At 35.1% G+C, this 21,597-nt stretch overlaps 1 protein-coding gene across 1 annotated transcript in view; it reads left to right on the top strand.

The window, feature by feature from the left end:
• The window catches only part of LOC115218133, a 34,781-nt gene extending 22,451 nt beyond the window's left edge, over positions 1–12,330 (top strand). The window contains exons 2-3 of the mRNA XM_029787930.2: positions 2,840–3,033; positions 12,023–12,330. Coding sequence (XP_029643790.1) covers positions 2,851–3,033; positions 12,023–12,262 — 423 coding nt within the window. The 5' untranslated portion in view covers positions 2,840–2,850 and the 3' untranslated portion in view covers positions 12,263–12,330. The remainder of the gene's footprint in view (positions 1–2,839; positions 3,034–12,022) is intronic.
• The last annotated feature ends 9,267 nt before the right edge of the window (positions 12,331–21,597 follow it).

Here is a 21,597-nt window from a genome sequence, read left to right as displayed (position 1 = left end):
CGCTTTCGCTCTCTTTATCAACAATATATTGATTTATTAGATTGGCACACAGCCTATCCTCAAAAGATAAAAGAAAAGTTTCCCATTAGAATATGCAAACACATACCTATCCACGTACATACAGCAGCTCTTTCACAAACCCAAACACACACCACAATAATACATGCACGCATGCGCAGGCACAGAGACGCGCATGCATGGATGTATGTCTACGTGTATGTGTGTATATATATATGTATGTATATGTGTATATATATCATTATATATATATATTATATATATATATAATATATATATATATATATATATATATATACAGAGAGAGAAAGATAAAATATATAGATAGATACGTATACATATAGATACCTACATATATATCTTTATATGTATGTATGTATGTATTCATGCTGAGAAATTTAAACATCTATCAAACTACCGTAAAGTCAACATCGAACACAACTTCCGGGGAAAACATCTTGGACCAGTAAAAATATGACAGCATAACGGATCTTCCTTACTCTCTACATTTATTCTATTCACAATCTCACGCAGTAATTTATGTTTAAATGCACATTGTCACTGATAATATATACGCAAATACACATGCATACACAATATATATCTAAACACATCTACTATATGCATAAATATATACATAAACCTAATACATACACCAATACGCACAGACATAAATAAACTTAAATGCACAAGAGACACTCATAAAATATACATAAATACACATAATATGTATATAAATACAAATGCACGCACAATATTACATTGGTATAAATACACAGACACACGTGCACACACATTTATACATAAAAAACAAGTCCACACCATCATAACTGCATGAGTAAGAAGTTCGCTCCGCAACTGTATTATATTGTTATTGGATCTCGCCAGGTGGCGCCTTGAGCCTGCACCTTCTACTCTACAATTGGCTTATACAATGGTTTCTAAGAAAAAAATCGTAAGACGAAAAGAAAAACGCAGAGAAGCCATTCATGCATGCTTACATGCAGACATGCATACTGATACACACACATATATATAAAACTAATCAAAAGACTAGTTTTTTTTTTCACGCTAGACCACTGGTAGCCCAAAAAACTTCAAAATAACTTTTTTGCTAGCCTGACATTTAGTATATATGTATATATATATATATATATATATATAGTAATTAAGGGTTTAGCAACGATTTGCCTCACCACACACCGAATTTAGAAATAGCAGTCAAAGAGTTTTAGCTATTCCTTTCTACTAAAAGGGAGATCTCAGTAAAACCACAGCACTTGGGGCTTTTACATGCCGAAATCTACATGGTGAAATTAATGATTATTCTAAATTAATTAATTTCACCCTACATTATTACTATATATATATATTATATATATATATATATATATATAATATATATATATATATATATATATATATATATATAATAATAATAATAATAATAATAATAATAATAATAATAATAATAATAATAATAATAATAGTAATAGTAACAATAATAATAAAAATAATAATAATAATAATAATAATAATAGTAATAGTAATAATAATAACAATAGTAATAATAATAATGATAATAATAATAATGATAATATGAGGGAATAATATTCCAAACGTACAGGGAAAAATTCTATTTAGAAATACTAAATCAAATTATAGAAATTTGTATAAAATTTGCTATATCAAATTTGATAAAAGGTGGGTTTTTTTCTAATTTATATATATATATATATGTATATATACATATATATATATATATATATATATATATATATATATATATATATATATACAGCACGCACAATATTACATTGGTTTAAATACACAGAGACACGCGCACATATATATATATATATCAGAGAGAGAGAGAGATCCACGTATGTGTTTGTGTGTGAGTGAGTGGCATCTCTACACATGCACTCACACTCATACATCTATGAATTAGTGACTGTCTTGAGTGTGTCTATGCAGATGTGGAATGATATATTTTACATACGCGACAATTTATTTTTATGTTATGCTGCTCTCAGGTTTGTTTGGAAAAAGTTTTCTCTCCATAAGTAAAGCTATAAGTGCGTCGTAATATTATTGGTGAAAATAATTCGATATAAAAGATCAACAAAAAGGAATATAGAAAATGTTCAAACTGCGTCACACAAACATGTGTTGAATTGCCTTGCGCTGAACATCTGCTGTTTTTCATGTATTGATTAGATACATGTTGTTTTCATGTCTTCAGTATCATGTGTATGATATAGAGATGGACAAGGCAAGCGGATATAGTGAATGAGTTTTTTATGTTGGTGTATACATAGGTGACCTTATTCTGGTAAATAATAATTAAGAAATATACATGTTGCCGGGAGGGCAGGTATTAAGTTTGTTTCAATATCATGGATATTTCTTTACTACCCACAACGGGCTACACACAGAGGGGACAAACAAGGACAGACAAACGGATTGAGTCGATTACATCGACCCCAGTGCGAAACTGGTACTTTATTTAATCGACCCCGAAAGGATGAAAGGCAAAGTCAACTTCGGCGGAATTTGAACTCAGAACGTAACGACAGACGAAATAGCGCATTTCGCCCGGCGGCGTGCTGACGTTTCTGCCAGTTCGCCGCCTTTTGTTTGAATATCATAGAGAAGCACAAGTAGAACGCATGCGTATTGGCAATATTCCTTCTGTTTATATTGACTGTGCAATCAGTGAAATGTTGGTGCATCTGTGACAGCTCACCCTGACACCTATCGATTATTTATACCGTCATGCATTTTAATGATTACGTAAACAATTTACCTATATTTCCAGTCATACCGAAAATGAACAGTTTAGCGTTTGCTCCGGCCAACCACTACCACCAGAATTCATCATGGAAGAAATGGTTGGAACACTTACTCAAGAATTTCAAAAACCTAGAGTTGAGAGAAGCTGGTCTTGTGCTGCATTCTGGCCTCACTTTATCCAGGTCGAAAGGGTTTAAGATAACAAACAAAGAATTGCAGGTAATCGATTTTTACAGTGCTTGCTTACTACTACCACTACTACTACTACTAACTGCCTCTGTCCAGCCAGCCGCCATGATTGACTGATAGCTCCAAAAGTTATTTTCTCTTTGTTTATTTCTTCATGTTCCTTTCTGTTGATGAACGTTGCCTCGAAATGTAAAAGACTTTCTCACCTTCCCGAGCGTTAAACTAATGCACCAGTTTGTTGTTTATACACCTGTCTTCGTCTTTTATATTTCTGTAAATTTCTAATACATTTAGCAGAAGTAATGTCTAAGAGTTCCATTCGTTGGCACACTTCAAACTTGATAAGTGGCAACGCACGAAACTCTAGGAGCAGGAATCACTCTCTTACTTGTGCTGAATATTAATAAAAATATACATATACTCATATTTTGACTTCTCTTTTACCAGTTTGCATCACCACACCTGCATGTATATATATATATATATATATATTATATATATATATATATATATATATACACCCACACCCATGCCAGAACCGCGTTAATGACTTAGGAGTGAAATTTAGGATTTCTCGGTTATCTCCGAATCGGTTTTGATAAAACGTTTCCCAGCTGGTTTGCACCCCCATGGCACCACCATTCTTAAGCTTTCATTATTCTGTGTAATGACCATTCTTTTTTATTTCAGATTCTTCAGTTTTTTAGGTGACACACGCTAATAGCTTTTGAATGAAGACATCCCATCTCGACATATTTTTACAGAAAATGAATGGTAATGATACATATTAAACATGCATTGAGTAAATATTTAACAGAAAACTATAATAATGTTATAACATAAGGAACTATTTAGCCACATGAGAACCATTTCGAGGGATAACTTCAAAAACCCTATTAGTCATGGAATTTGTCAATTCCTTAATAGTAGCTGGTTGGACTGCCTCTGCTGCAGTTTTGATGGTCCCCCATAAGCCATCTTTAGACGTAATTAGCCTCCCTCGGCATAAACATCTTGTTTAATGATGGGCCAAAGAGTTTTGATAGGATTGCTGTATGACCCTAAGAATATTTGGGTGATCCTGGCAGAGTGAGAGGGAGCGTTGTCATGCATGAATACGATAGGGGATTCCTTATAAGGGACAGCAGTATGTCATTTAACCAGGGACCCAAGAACTCCTTCAGGAGATTGCAGTTGGCGGCTGCTGTCACTTTAACCTCTTCAGGCACCTTGACTGAGCCAACAAGTCTGTCTCCATGAAACCAGCCCACAACATGAATCCTCTATCCTGTTGCTGACGTCGTAAACGTTGGCGGCGCTCATCTCCAAAACAGAACCAACCATTGCTCAACCGCCAGGTTCGTCAAAGGTCGCCCTGATTTCGTCAGTGAACAGAACACAACTCATTTCTAACGTCATGTACGTTTGGGCTCTTTGAAACCTAAAACTCCTGTGAGAAGCCAGTTCAAGGGTTCTCGCATCATTGAAGCCATGGTCCCTAATACGCGATTTCTGGTGGTTTTCGGTACATGAGGAAATCCGGAGGCGGTGAAAATGGCTGTGCTTGGTTGTCCAGGTTTCCCACGTTTCCGCCAATATTCCTTAAATCCCTAGCGCTCACAATCTTTGAGGTCCCTCAATCGGATGGTTTCTTCCTTGGCGCTCATGTGGCTAAATAATTCATTATGTCAATAAATGTTATTATATTATTATTGTTTTCTGTTAAATATATACTCAATATATGCTTAATATGCATAATTACCCTTCATTTTCTGAAAAAATGTCTAGGTAGTCTATTTTTATTCAAAAGCTCTTAAAGCGTGGTTCAACCAAAAACTGAAGAATCTGAAATAAAAAAGAAATGACCTTACACAGAATAATGAAAACATAACTACGGTATTACCATAGTGTGCAGACCAACTGGGAAAAGTTTTATCAAAATCGGTACACAGAAAACCGAGACATCCTAAATTTCACTACTAAGCTATTAACATGTTTCCGGGCGTGTATGTGTATATATATATATATATATATATATATATATATATATATATTCTGTGAGTATATGCTTACATGTATATGTATATATGTGTATATTTTGTATGTATAAAATCCAAGACATGCTGTTTGTGAAGTGGATTGAATAGATTTTAACAAATGACGATTGCTTCTTTTATCTTCAGAAATGTAAGAAACGACGGTGTGAGCAGGATTTTAATTTAGGAGTATATTATTACAAAGTGGTTTGTAATCCGTTACTCAGCTGATTTTTCTTCATTATCTTATGTTGCCATTATTCAAAGTACACAAGCTAACAAATATATTGTGCATTAAGTACAAAGATATTTACGTTGCAATAGTTAGCGTACAGTGCCTTCGTTGGAATTACGCTAGAGTACGATAAAGCCTTTTAATCAAGTAGGTTATTCATGATGTTGAAATCATTGTCTGTTAAAACAATGTAAGGAACAGCTCTAGATAAAAATGTTTTCTGATCCGCAATCTATTAATGTCTTTTGATGAAGTGTTTTAGCAGAGATCCTAATTGGCTTCACCAAGAATTAAACTGATAACAGCGAATTAGCATATTCGTTGAGTTATCCACTGCTCTAGTGCTAAAGTTCATGCAATTAACTCAGTTGCAGTTATCTCAAAGTAGTTGTCTATTTCTATTGACGTCGGAGATTTGAACATTCTGTTAACCAAGTCTATCAACTAAGCAAACACCATTGTCGCAACCTTGGTTTTTTTAGTCTCGATTCACTGCACACTCCGCGCCTAACCTTCACGCTTCACCTCATGCTTATAACTGTTTTTGATGTCTGTTATTAGTTTATATCTAACTTTTCACGGAACCTGTTAAGTGTAAATGTATTGGGTAGTGAGAGATAAATGTTTTAACTAACATCGTAGGACACTACTGACTTATGTGATAAAGTCAGAGGAAAGACAACGGACAGGAACTTACTTAGAAGGCGGTGGTTAGGCAAGAACTAGATATTTGTTTAAGATAGTGTAATTATCCTAGAGTTAATTTGTATCGACGGCTTCTCTGGGTGTATTTTTTTAACTACCACATCTATTGTAGAAGTTATCTGTCTGTTCGAAGGGACGTGAAGAGTTATTCATCACTAAACAGCCTCAATGAAGAGAATCATTAAGTAGTTTTAATCTCATAGCCACAAATATTCTAATTCAAAATGGTTCTCCTCATTGGTTTCCGGTGTTTATTTCGTCACAAACATGCATGACTTCTTACTACCGCTTTCTTTGAAGAAGTTAGTCTTCTACACTAAAATATGTTGTGTGGCTAACGTTTTATGATCTTGGTTGATTGCCATCAATTTTTGACAGTAATAGAGTAACCGGAAATTATTTTATCGATTTGGAATGTCGAGAATTTCAGAATTGAACTTTAAATACCCTTTGTTTATAGCTGCATTTTAAGGGATTCCCGTGTTTCACACATTTTCACAGTAGTACGAGATTCCTAACGAACTGATAGAGTGGATTAAACAAATTCGTGTAGCAGGTCTTTTATTGTCTTTAATGTTTGTCCATTGTGAAACACGACAACCACAAGTGTGCATTGGTCAATTAAATTGATGCTAGGCCTTCTAACATTTCATTAATTAAATGTAAATATTATGTTAATCGTTAACGTAATAGAATGACAAGAAATGATTTGTAATGTATTGTTTCAGTTTTTCTTACCGTTCAAACTTAAAAATAAAACTGCGAAACATTGTATTTGGTCTACTTTGAATCATAGTAAAATTCACTGGTGCATATAAAATAAGAAATAAGTGGAACTTTTACCGGTGAGTGTGTTAAATTATAAGGCACAAAAAGAGAATGACTCTCCCCAGACACAACAGTATATATATATATATATATATATTATATATATATATATATATATATATATATATATATATATATATATATATAATAATAATAGTTATCGCCATACTATATGGCATTCTTATAAAAATAAGAATAAAGCTGTCCACTTATTAGCTCCATGAGGCCATCGCCTTAAGTTAGCTATTTGATACACAAACTGTATCCATATAACCTTCGAACAAGGGAGGTCAGTTGCTCCACACTACTTGACCGGCAGCTACAGACGCGTTTCGGGGTATTGCCCCTTTTCAATGCAGGGTAGCCAGCCAGTAGGTGTCGCTTCCGACAATCTCTGTTCGATGGTTTTATTTACCTAGTTTCGGTGGAATACATCCACTTGTTTTCAATAATAGAAATATTAAAATTACTAAGTCTCTCTAAAAGAGAACGGCGGCAGCGTTCCCGGAAAATAATAGTTATCGTCATACTAATATGGCATTCTTATAAAAATAAGAATAAAGCTGTCCACTTATTAGCTCCATGAGGCCATCGCCTTAAGTTAGCTATTTGATACACAAACTGTATCCATATAACCTTCGAACAAGGGAGGTCAGTCGCTCCACACTACTTGACCGGCAGCTACAGACGCGTTTCGGGGTATTGCCCCTTTTCAATGCAGCGTAGCCAGCCAGTAGGTGTCGCTTCCGACAATCTCTGTTCGATGGTTTTATTTACCTAGTTTCGCTGTTCTCTTTTAGAGAGACTTAGTAATTTTAATATTTCTATTATTGAAAACAAGTGGATGTATTCCACCGAAACTAGGTAAATAAAACCATCGAACAGAGATTGTCGGAAGCGACACCTACTGGCTGGCTACGCTGCATTGAAAAGGGGCAATACCCCGAAACGCGTCTGTAGCTGCCGGTCAACTAGTGTGGAGCGACTGACCTCCCTTGTTCGAAGGTTATATGGATACAGTTTGTGTATCAAATAGCTAACTTAAGGCGATGGCCTCATGGAGCTAATAAGTGGACAGCTTTATTCTTATTTTTATAAGAATGCCATATTAGTATGGCGATAACTATTATTTTCCGGGAACGCTGCTGCTGTTCTCTTTTAGAGAGACTTAGTAATTTTAATATTTCTATTATATATACATATATATATATATACATGCATACACATATATTATTTATGGGAGTGCCTAAATCCTTTTTTCGCCAACCGTCTAAAGAAACAACAGTGCTATCATCATAAGTTACTACTTACTAAAAGATGTGTCTATTTAATCCATTTTCGCTACCTCTCTAAAAGCAGGAATGGTATGATGTCTGGTCTCAGGCGTAAATACACTTACAAAAGGTTTGAAAAATAATGAGTGAAACTAATATAATTCTTACATTTATCATTTTCATCGCTGTGTTCTGTCTAAAATTGTGCTGAAATTATCTTTTTTCTTTTTGTCAATCTGGATTAATTTGTAAACAAAAGTCCTTGTAGTGAAATTGACACTAAAATTGTTCTACGTCTCTCAGTAAAGCAAGCTTTGAGTCTCTGGAGAAGAAACAAATTAATTCTGAAATTCCATTATAATTTCTCATTAATTCTTAGGGGATTTGGCTTAGAAATTAAATTATTAAACACTTTTCTGAATTTATTTTACGTATTTTATTTCGCTGCTTCTTCTTTGAAAATATGAATTTAAAAAATGATCAGCTTCTGTTGCCTATTGGTTTAGGGCCGATAAAAGCTAATGGCATCGACTTACTAAATAGTAATCTTCACTCAAATTTTTCTATGATTATATACTTAAAGGTGTGTCAATGGTTCTTTCTCTGACTATATGCGTGTGCGCTCTTGTGTGTATATATGACATGGGTGGCTTCCAGTCACATATTTCCAGATTTAGTCCATTTGCGTGATACCGTTGGCAAGTGCTTTGTACTATAGCCCTGGGCTAGTCAAAGCCTTGTGAGTGGATTTACAAGTTAGAAACTACAAAAAGCCCGTTGTATATCTATATTTAGGCGTGTGTGTTTGCGCGTGCGCGAACACATCTTTGTCTTCGTTCCCGCCACAACTCGACAACTGGTGTCGGTTTGTTTACGTCCCACTAGCTTAATGGATTGGAAGAAGATAGCGATAATATAGTACCAGGATTTTTTTTAAAATTTGTACTGGAGTCTAATTGTTCCGCTAAAGCCCTCACGGTGGTGCCCCAGCACGTCCGCAGTCCAAGGACAGAAACAAGGAAAAGATTATATATATATATATATTATATATATATATATATTATATATATATATATATATGTATGTATGTATGTATCTTTAGTTTCGTACGAAGTCAAAATATACGTAAAATCACACACAGACATTATTGTAATTCTTGAATGTAACAAAATCCGCTCTCAGATTTTATAAAAGCTAAGGTTTTTCATGCAACCCTCTCGGGGCTATCACAGCAGCTTATTTTAATATATGTTTCTGAAAACATCCAAATGATGCTATTTTTGTCTCATAATAACTATGGTGCTGTGAGTAGTTTGTTGTGAACTTATTTGTCTCTGGCTGCTCCCATCAGACACTACAGAATATTTTCGCACGTTATTATATGTTAAACATTTATCAGTAAAGTCTGTAATAAGGAGGGGATTGCTTGTCGGCTTCCCATCTGATCAGCTGATGGTTCATTTCTAGCCACTTTAGTTAATATGGGGAGTGGAAGATAAGTGATAGTAATGGTGTTAAATTTAAATGGGGAAAATCAATTGCAGGCAATTTTCAACATGTAACTGAAACTGTAAGCGCTTGGAACAAAACCAAACGAAGGCTGTTAAACAGGGTTGTATTGTTATTGTCATGAATATAATTTGGAGAAGAATCAGAACATCCATATTGATTTGCTTTAATTACAGTATATAAGCGGAATTGCATAGAAGTATGTCAGTGAGACATTAGTTTATCAAACATAACCTAGTTATTAATAATAACTGAACATTCGATTAGGCAAACCAAAGAGTGTTATCATCTTGCAATGTATTTAATTTAGAACTCCCACTTTCCTGCTACGTATCCCCGTCATTTAGGAATAATATATTAAATATACATAAAATTACGTTTATATTTGTCACACAGGAATATCAGGAGTTTTCAGCGTATCTGTAAAACAGACGATCTTACCTTGGGGAATTTAGCGTCAGAAATTTAGGTTCTGGATTAAAAATCGTTCGAAACCCATTCTGCCATTCGTCATTATGCCATACATTTAACAACTGACCATAAATACGCGAAGGCTTTTCTTCTTAAACATCTGATTTATTGTTTGGTACATTAATACCTGCTTTTAAAAATTTCAAAATTGTAAGGGAGGACATTGACTAGATTACATTTAATGTGAGCGATAATTATAAGAAGTCAACTTACAGTCTATGAAACTGTTAGTGTCGGTGTTATTTGAACTCAAAGAGAAAAAGCGTCAAACTGAAACATCGCAAGCACTTCAAGAGTTAAGAATAGCACAAAACATATTTAAGTGAAAATTACGCACTTTGCTTGAATAAATTTCTGGATTTTCTGTTAATGGTTTTTCTGTGAAATAGATAAAATGCACTTTTAGAGCAATACAAATTGGAAGCCTGAAACTAAACAATGAAGTAACTTAAAACTTTGAACAGGTGACATAAGTAATTCCATTGAACATAAATTTCTTAGGTTTTCGAGAGTAGAAAGAGGAACTTCCTGACAAGGTCAAATGAATTATCTCTAAAATATTTTGCGAATTTGGTTGAATAATAATTATTCTCTTTTCGTTGCAGCTCCTGCAAGACTTCAGGATCGTGTTTCGTAAGCTACCGAGCAATTGCGTCACCATTACGGGTAGATTTTTATGTAGTGAGATATGCACACACACCCACACACAAACAGACAGACAGACAGACACATACACACACACACACACACACACACACACACACACACACACACATAATTTTATAAATAATATGGGTGCCTTATTAGCAATTTAACAACCTAACGGCAGTGATATATATTGTTACTGTCTTTGTAATGCTTATTATTATTCTTTAAAACATTTCGATTCAGCTTCATGCGACTTAAAGTTTTGTCTGTTTCATACAAAGGCCCAGATCTTTCGGGCTCAGATTACTGAATAGAGGGGTAGAGGGAGTCCAATATTGCTGCTGAAAAAAAGGCTGCTATTGGTCAAGGCAAGTGACATGGAGGTGTAAGCGTAAGATCAAGGATACAGCGACAGTACGAGTATTGTATGGTCGTTATAACTGGAACTGCTCTTACTAATCTCGATTGTACGCTGACAACACGCCGACCGATAATACCATATGTCCCGCCTTGAATGATAGCTCCCTATTTACCAACAACCATCTTGGTCTTCCTGGGTGCCTCCATTCGGTAATATGAGCCTGAACAAGCTAAGTTTCTTTAAGAATCCTATGAAACTTTAAATCGCATGGAGGCCGAATGAATTGCGAACCAATAAGACATCTTACTCCTACAAAATGTGTTCAGCGCCTCTTTCTTTCCTTTGTCCACTCACTCGGAGAGTGAGAGAGAGAGATTGTTATGTATTTTGTTTGGACAAGTATGTGGGTATTGGTATGAATGTTGGCATAACAGTGTTGTTAAAATGCTGGGAACCCAGTCACATCACACGGCAGCAGAACTCCGTGTTTCTGACCCTCTTCCATAGCCTAGGAACAATACAATATCGTGAGCGAATGTGAGAAGATAGAAAATCTGTAAACGCCCTGTTCATGATTCTACAATACAGTCAGTGGTTACTTTTAGTATCGTACATTGTACCGCATTGCATGGGATAAAGACCGGGGCTTTGTCTGTCTTTCTTCCCACCAATTTTGTGACAGGACAAAAAAAAAATCGCAGCAAAAAAAAAAAACCTTTACATGTCAGTCAGAGAAAAAATATCAGTGTCTCTGATATTTCTAAGGTATATCCAACTGAAGAACTGAAGGACTATATTTTACGTTCCATAATGTCTCAAATTTTATATATGAATGTAAATATATATGCGTGTATATGTATATATATGTGTGTGTATGTGTGTGTACACTCACACACACACACACACACACACACACACACACACACTACATTATATTTCTTTCTCGTTGCAGCATATAGGAAACTGCTTCTGTGATCCAACCATCGAACTAATCTCTTTAAATGGAATTACATACTGCATAAAAGTGTTCACACCGACGCAGCTGGTGGCTTTCAATGGTGCTCGCTATGTTGTCATTTCAAAAACACAATCTATGTTCATCATTTTGCTGTGTTCTAGTCCAAAGAAAAGCAGAGCATTGTCCGATTGGTTAAAAATTGCAGCTTCCAAGATAATCGATCCTCAACCATGACATTCATTATATTTTCTCTATTTTCTTACCTTCGACATTTTTTAACAGGAGTATCAACCGAAGCTTCAGAAATACGTGTTCAATCGTCGGCAAATTATATATATATATATATATATTATATATATATATAATATATATATATATATATATATGTATGTATATATAGGAAAGAGAAAACATTTCATATCAGAAAAGATACAGATATTACATATGAGCCGCGAGTTTGGCGCAGGGAAACCCCTATGGAACTACTAACGTTCCTAGTGCGGAGAAGATTAAAATTAAAGCGATATTTACAAAAAAAAATTAACCCCAATCCAAATGACAACAACATAGAAATAGCTTATGCTAATTATCACTGACTGCTTAGTAACGAATATAACTTGGAAAAATAACCCGTAACATGAATTAAATCAGAAAAGCTTGAAGAAAACGGTGGAAGATGTAGAAAACAAAATAGTCTTCTACATCACATATGAAATGATATGCCAATTTTAAAGATTCGAAGAGAAATTTGAAGAGAAATTTGGAAAAGAATAATAGAAGCAATCAGACGAAAAGCATATGAAAAATATAAGGTTTCGTATTACCAAATATTCAAGTTATAAACACATACGATTATACATCTGCGTTTTAAAAAAAGTTGGATCTTGTGGAACTTTATGCAATAATCATAGATTACTGACTACCATTTTATGAATGGAGGGAGAAAGCTGGTTAAGATATTTTGCCGAATTAGTAAAATCCCATTTTCTATTGCAAGAAGCTGATCATTGGACATTTCATAATCATCTCATCTTTAATTTAAGTTTGCCAGACTTTTTCATATCATACTTCAACGTATTATTTCTTTCTGTAATCTGTGTCGTTATATGTCTAACAGTCTGCATGTAACCTACATCTTTCACATCGCACACGTACACAATATAATATATATATATATATATATTATATATATATATATATATAATATATATATATATATATATATATATATATATATATATATATATATATATATACATACACAACGCATATGTACATACACACGCATATATATATATATATATATATATATATATATATATATATACATGTGCGTTTGTGCTTATATACACATACACACATTCTGTCACTTCTAATTAAATATTAAAGCAGACAAATGGAATTACAGAGAAAACACTGGCGTGGCTTAGTTTTATGTCTCATAGAAAGAAACGAACAATAGCAGCATTAATTTCTCACTACGAAGACTAGCAGCAGATATATTTGTAAAGAAATAAAGATCTACATCGAAATGTTTATACACTTCTCGAGCACGCTTTCTTGGGAAGATGGTCACTTCTATAACTGACAACGATCAATTCATTTGAAAGAAATTATTTTAAACTTTGATGAAAGGAACTTTTGATCCCGTTACAGCAATATTACAATCACACCATCTTTGGCAACATTTTGAACATCGAATTTATATCAAGAAATATTATAAATCTGAATTGCAACATTCAAAAACAAACAGTGTTATTTCCACACCGTCCAAAGTCTGAGTGGAAGATATTTTAGCGGCAGAGACGTTGATTTGATTTTTCTGCCGAGGTTGCTTAAACATTATGCTGTAATAGGTTCTCCAATTCCTTTTTGGTTCGTGCAATAAGATATTAGCCCAGCTGGAATATATTCTGGTTTGCAGGTTCTTTTAGGATTATGTTTTAGATAAGAGAAAATTCACAAACACTGTTTTGTTGTTACTCTTTTGAATATAAAGTCGCAACATGATGATAGTCATAATGAGAATGAGGACGATTATGATGGAAGCAATTTTGTTGATGTGTGACGTGTTGGAATCTCATATTCACAGGAAAAAATGTTCTGCGGTAAATCATAATAAAAATGATATTTTTGTCTGAAATATATGACGTGTTTATTTTCCTTTTTTATATTTATTTTGCTTCTGTTTAGCTTCCCTGCAGCTAACTTTCTCAAACATTAACTGATATCAATTTCAGCGTATTTCAACGTAAGTAGCGTTCACCTCATAAATATAATGATAAGACTATTTCAATTAGTTATGATAAAGTATGCCATGTCTTTTAAACAAACGCTCAGCTGTTTAGATTTTTCAAACTCTCTCCGCAATATTTGCTCAGGCGACTTCATCTTTATTTGAATAAATAACCGACGGATGTATAGATTCTTTCATGTAAATAATACGGGGTTTCTTTTTAAAATTCTGATTTTCTAATCATCTTAAAAGCTTGAAACAGCTTAACATTACGGAAATGATAGTCTGCGAGGAATCTCGATGGTAAATTATGTACAACATGTGTGTAACATTTTTTTCTTTCATTCCAAAGAAAACGTCTATTTAAATAAAGTTCCTAAATAACTTATTGAGATTGTTGACAGTTTTCCCTAGCAACTAAAAAATGTTGTTTTGTATAATTCATGCCTACTGGCAGTTACAGAAATATTTGCAAGAGACAAATAAATGTTATTGTCGAGAATGTATTAGATAGGTGAATTTATCGAGATTATGGTGGAGCGACAGCACAAATAACTTTAATCCGTATTTACAGTATAATTTTGTGAAGCATAGAGAGGGGGATGATTGAAACGATCGTCAGTTTTATTAGTTAATTGCCCATGAAATGATTCAAAATCGATTGTGATGTGTCTTAAACTCACAACAGAAACGGTAACATCAAACAATGCAAATCATGATTCTTCCATGTCTTATATTCAGTACATAGTGTTGATTATGGCATCAACGAAGTGAGACAACGTTTAAATAATTCAATCTCACTTTCGCGCGAAAGCGGAGAAGTGGTTTAAGCAGGTAACAGACAGGTACAAGACAGTGTCCTGGTTACAATAATCACGGACGTAATATCCGAGACTAACAACACAATCAAAACAAACAAACACTTATACTGATGAAGGTCAAGAATAAAAATCTCTGTATTATAAATACATTATGCCATCAGACACTGAGGGAACTGGAGAAGCTACGTCAGAAATAAATTGTGACAAAATTTTATCGTGAAACATTGACATGAAAAGTTCCAAACAGAGAATACTTTTATTCAATTGCTTGCAGTCAAAGTGAGTAAAGGTAACACTGTTCTGCATTTGAGAAGTTTATTTTTACTCATGGATATTTTTACTCATGGATATGATCTTCCATATTCCTGGCTTGCTGATCTTAAATATCAAAAGTATTTTACTTTTTCCCGTAAAGATTTTCAATAAATCTCGAATTAATGATAATAAAAAAAATGTGAACTTTTAATAAATTGTTACTTTATTAGAATAAAACAAGTAATCATGTAAAAGCATATTTTGTTAGTTTTAAGAACGTGTCTATTCAAAATTAACATAAAAAGGAATTCGGAATCATCAAATGAAATAAATGTAATAAAAAATACGCTCCTAATAGTTAGCATACGTATTAATTCAAATGGAGGAGGACAGCTTTGAATTCCGCTTGTGCTGTACATCCAGAATATCACGTTTTAATGACCAGCAGATCCGCCATCATGCTCACATCCCATTTGCCCTGGTATCGAGTTTACATGGTGCAAATATCCTGATGAAACCACTCTCCTTGTTCTTTGCTGCAGTCCTTACAATTATTGGAAAATAGTTAAGATGTGAGTGCAAAAGGCGCATCTTGTCACTCATTCTAGACTCAAGTTGATAGAAACTTGAGATCAGGTCTTGGATAATTTTTCATATTCTGAGGAGCGGCTGTTTCCCAAGAAGTTTTCAACAATCTGCTCGAAGGAAAACCAGACACTCAACCCGACACCTGCATCCTCAAAATGCTTGTCCTTCACCAAGTACTGAATCTGAGGACCAGCAAAGATTCCTCTCTTTAGCTTGTCTTCACTTATGCGAGGGAACTTTGACTCCGGATAACTGAAAGCCGCTCCATTCTTGTTCGGGGCCTTCACAAAATCTTTCATAGGCCCTAATTTGATGGGGCGTAATGGCAGCAGAATTTTCTTGGAGTCAACTAGGGGCACAGCTTTCACGTTGTGATTTCTGGGTAAGAAGCCAGTCCTTTTGCTCATAGTGTTGGCTGTCCGCCCTACTATCACAAAGTCAAAGGAAACAGGGATTCTTGGTGTATCCCCCCTTGAACATCCAGTAGGAGAGCAATAACTTTTAAATCATCACAAATGAGAAATTGCAATTATGGTATTCTGATGGCAGTGATCAATGTCTTCCTATTTTCTTAAATTTCTGACATTTGGACACTATGGCCAACTGGAACCGATGCAGCTGTGTTGCCATTGTAGAGAAGAACAGCACTTAAAGTTCTGTTAGAAGAATCAACGAAGAGCCTCCATTCATCTGCTTTGTACAACATCTGCATGTGTTTAATAAGGCCTGAAATATATTGAACTGAAAGTTAAAGAATCCTGTTTCTTAAAAAAAATTCAGTGAATTCCTCTTCACGAGGACGGCACCAAGCTAATGTTGTTGCAGAAGCTAGACTCATATGATTCTTCAGTCTAGAGCCCAGTGACTGTGCACTTTCTTTTGGAACGCTAAAGTCCCTCACGAAGTCATTCAGCTCAATTTGAATGAAGAGCTTGGCATCGTCATTTTTTGGTAGTTCATAGTCTATTCCATCTCACTTGTGTGACTAGTATGAAACTCTGGTGAAATTTCCCGTGTCTCAGATGGCACAGGTGCAGAAACATCATCTGAGTGTGGAACAATCCTTATCGCTGACGGAATATTTGGGTATATTATGCGTGTCTTAGTCTTCTTGTTGTATCCAGTTACTTAAGTCGTACGGAAGTAGCAGTCACCATCGTGGTTCATCTGCTTCCGCAATACCATTCGTACTCCAAAGCGCATACATTTCAGTTATCTACCTGATCACATTTGGAGCTTACTAATGCAATACTTGCAAGCTTTGTGAGAGTCAAATGGCTTCTTCTGGTCTCCCAGTTTGCAACCAAAAGAAGCTAAACGACAGCGTTTCAATAAAGGAGTAATATTGCTCTGGAAATCTCAAGGAGTAAATTGCCTGCAGACATAGCAAAATATGTCTGGCAAATGTATGCAGCCTCAAGATTTATTCACAATTTGAAAATAAAGTGAAATATATTAGATTTAATATTTAAGTCAATATAAGGCAAGCATTTTCATTGGTAATATACGAGGGTGAGTCAAAAAGTAATGCCTATTTTGTTTAGGACAGATATAATTACCAACACAGGAGGAACATGTATCATACATCAAAATGAAGTTGGTCCTCTGTGGATCCCATCCCTGCTTCACAATATAATCTCCGTTTCTCTCAATAGCAATGTTCCACCTTGAATGAGAGCATGTATCCCTGCCCCGTAAAATTCTGTTGACTGTTCTTTGAGCCACTTCTTCACAACAGTTTTCACTTCCTCGTGACTGGAATAATGTTTGCCTCTCAAACCCTCTTTCATGGGGCCGAAGAGATGATAGTCTGAAGGCGCTAAATCTGGTGACGAGGAAGTGAAAACTGTAGTAAAGAAGTGGCTCAAATAAAAGTCAACAGAATTTTACGGGACACATGCTCTCATTCGAAGGTGGAATTTTGCTATTTGAGAAGTAGGGATGTGATCCAAAGAGGACCAGCTTAATTTTGTGTATGATACATGTTCTTGTGTTGGTAATTATATCTGTCCTAAACAAAATGGCATTACTTTTTGACTCACCCTCGTCATTTATTATTTTCTTATGTCATAAAAAGAGAAAAGTAACGTTTCTGTATAATTTGAGAACCGATGTGATAGAGATGAATAAAAAAAAAACATCATGAATCATTATTTTTCATATATACTTCGAAAAAATACCATACAGTCAATAAAAACAAAATCATGCAGACCAGTGTAATATACGCTCTCAAAACTCCAGGACTCAAAGGAGAGACAGAATCACAAAGTAATAATGCGGAAAATAAGTTGAAACTACAGAATATATGGCAGTAAAATTAATTTTATGAGTCAGTGTTTGCAAAACACTGTTAGCAATGGAGTTGAAGGTTTCCTCCAATGAAAACAATGCTGTCCTTATAGAATACATGCATACCAAAAGAGATGCTACAAATGATACAAGCAACGATATAGAAAGAATGAATGAGTGAATGAATGAATGAATGAACGAACGAATGAATGAATGAACGAAAACGACTTTCCCTCTGAACCTCTGTACTGCCATATTGTCCTTTTGCAATGTTGTGCAGTAAATGGGAATAGTTAAACAGGAAAAAGCTGCCGGCATCACTAAAATATATTAAAACGGGATCTAATAAACCAATGTAAAAATCGGCGGTTGAAATAAAGGAACAGGATCGGATGCATCTTCACAGACGTAATGAAGTTGAAAGTCCTGTTATTAAGCAACGTGTCCCTGAGTTCAAATTTGTGACTTCTAATATTAATGACTTATGAGTAAAGGGATATGGCAGGAATTTAGAACAAACCATATTGTTAAAGACCATACTAATGACTTGTACCCTAGAGGATGCATACTGAGAAGAGGGTGCATTTTTAGTCCTTTCTTCAATGGAAACTATTGAAACCCGGTGCATCGAAGGATGCTTCTGGTTTCAATACCACAATTGACAGCCTAACAGAGCTTGTTGGTACGCGATCCCTACGTAATTAGGTTTCTCATTCATATTCAGTTGGATTAGGTTTCAATTTTGCATGATTTTCTTAAAGTATACCAACATTAATTATTTCAGAATATTTATGTAAACCATATCTTTACTTCAGTGACTATTACTACTGGCTGACACTTGATGGGAGATTAATTCAGTTAACTGTGGTGAATCATGCGTGACTTTAAGAGTATTTTTCCTTGAATAAGGATGAAGCATACACAAAGGCCAAGCAGGGGCAATAAACAACCGCCCATTCAATTGTGATACAGAAGTTGGATGACGAAAAACAAATTTCAGGTTCACAGAAATTTGCAACGCCCTTGACTCTCAGCTTCTCGTTTTATTCGTGACAAAAGTATGGGTTGGTACTAAATGTTGGAGTGACAAAAAACAACATGGGTTGGTACTAAATGCAGGAGTCACGAAAAACCGCATTAAGTGCGATGGTATCTACACTGACATACAAATACTTATGACGCTCGAAAATGACAAGACTTCCATCAGATCCGTATCCAATCATGGATGGAGTCGATAGTGAATTTCAGGAAATTGATTTTGATTGATATGCAGACGCAGAAATCACTTGTCTGATTTCTGCCCACGACACAGAAGAGACGTGCATTAGAGACATCGACAGGTCCCAGACAATACTACTGCTGCTAGTACAACTACAACATCGACGACAACGACCACCACAACAACGCCAAACATGACCACCACGCTGGCAATTACCTAAAGCCATTCCATTGGCAGAATCTGCAGTAAGGGATAAGGCGGCGGCGGCGGCGGCGTATAGTCTTTCTTTGAAAATGACATGTTGTGATTAAGAAAGGGCGGGGGACAGTTTAGTTTGCGCTGATTTGATGTGGAAGATGAAGAGTTGAAGTCCCTCCTCTTTCAGGACAAGTTCGTCGTTGCTGGGGCTAAGCGGGTAAGAATGTAGGGGTTTTAGTTATTAGTATTAGTATTAGTAGCGGCACTGGTGTTGGTAGAGAGGGGGTTGGGAGTGGGGAAAGTTGGCACAAATTTGCAACGATATGAAGTTTCGATTTGTCTTTGAATGATTATGAGAGTATATATGTTGGGCCCAAGATGAAAGGTTCAAATTTTGCGCTGGAAATTCGGGACCAGAGACTCAGCGTTGAGGATGGTCATGTTGATTTAGCCTTAAACTTCGTGGCGAGTCTATGGAACATCATATACACATGTGTACGCGTGTGTGTCTGCATGTGTATGCGACCATGTGTAAATGTAAGGCTGCATGTAGGAGTGCATCTTCGTATGTTATTTGTATATTTAACTCCTTACCTACAACACTTTCACACGCACGTATTCACCAGCGTCAACACACACACACACACACACACACACACACACACACACATACACACACACATCGTAGACATATTTAAAAGAGTTAGTATTCATATTCGTGCTGTGCCGATCACTGATACTACGCCCTTAGAATGTGCTCAAGTTACGCAGCTCCTCCACATTGCATCGCCACGCCAGTCTTTTTACATTTGAATGCAGTTGTTTATTTAATCTCGCTTCTGCCAGCGAGCTGTTTCCTTACTCCCATCACGCCTATCTCGCCACCTATCTTCTTCTACGCCCTTCATTACACATCTTGATTATCTCCCTTGCATTCTTTCATCTCTCTCTCTCTCTCACACACACATGTGCGACTGTATATATATATATATATATATATATATATATATATATATATATATATATATATATATATATATATAATATATATATATATATATATATATATATATTATATATATATATATATATATATATATATATATATATATATATATGTGTGTGTGCTTGGATGTGTGTAATAATAATAATGATAATAATAAATGCTTTGATGCAGTGGAAAACAGTAGCTCTCATGGCTTCTGATCTTAACTGATTGAAAGTGTTATCATGTACATTGTTTTGTCTTGGTATAAAAGATGGGTTTTACAGCAAATATTCTGCTCAATACCACAGATTTGCCTGTCAGTTGTTTGACCTTAACCAGTTGAGCATGTCCCTTAGTGGCTGATGATATGTGCATCTCTTATATATACATATATATATATATATATATATATATATATATATGTGTGTGTGTGTGTGTGTGTATGTGTTTGTGTGTTGTGTGTATACATGTATCTATATATGCTTGTATGCATGTGCGTGTGTATGTGTCTATGATGCATAAATGAGCATAAATCCGAAACTCCGATCATCAGATCATGATTAACTCATTTATTTAGAATCCCTCTCCCCCATATCTTCCCATAACCCCCCCCCCCACTTCGGAGATTCAGCCTCCCTTTTGTGAACCATCAGACTCTATAAACAATTCTAGTGTTGGGCCATTTGCCATCAACCAATCAGTCTGCACCTGAAATTTTGCCAATTTTTTCTTCTCATTTCTTTTTTGTTTTTTTTTTTGTTTTTGGCTTTACTTTGCCTTGTTTTCTTTCTAGTTTGACATTCTCCATCACACCAGACATGAAATATTCCCACAAAATATGTGGAAGGAAAGTGTCTAAGTACCATTTAAATTTTAGTTTAGTGCACACAAATAAATCGTCATCATCATCATCATCCTCATCATCATCGTCGTCGTCGTCGTCGTCCTCGTCATCTTTTGTAAAATCTAAGTTAG

This window comes from Octopus sinensis, linkage group LG12 (genome assembly GCF_006345805.1).
Source record: "Octopus sinensis linkage group LG12, ASM634580v1, whole genome shotgun sequence".
Taxonomy (NCBI): domain Eukaryota; kingdom Metazoa; phylum Mollusca; class Cephalopoda; order Octopoda; family Octopodidae; genus Octopus; species Octopus sinensis.
This window is presented reverse-complemented; position numbering and strand designations above follow the sequence as displayed.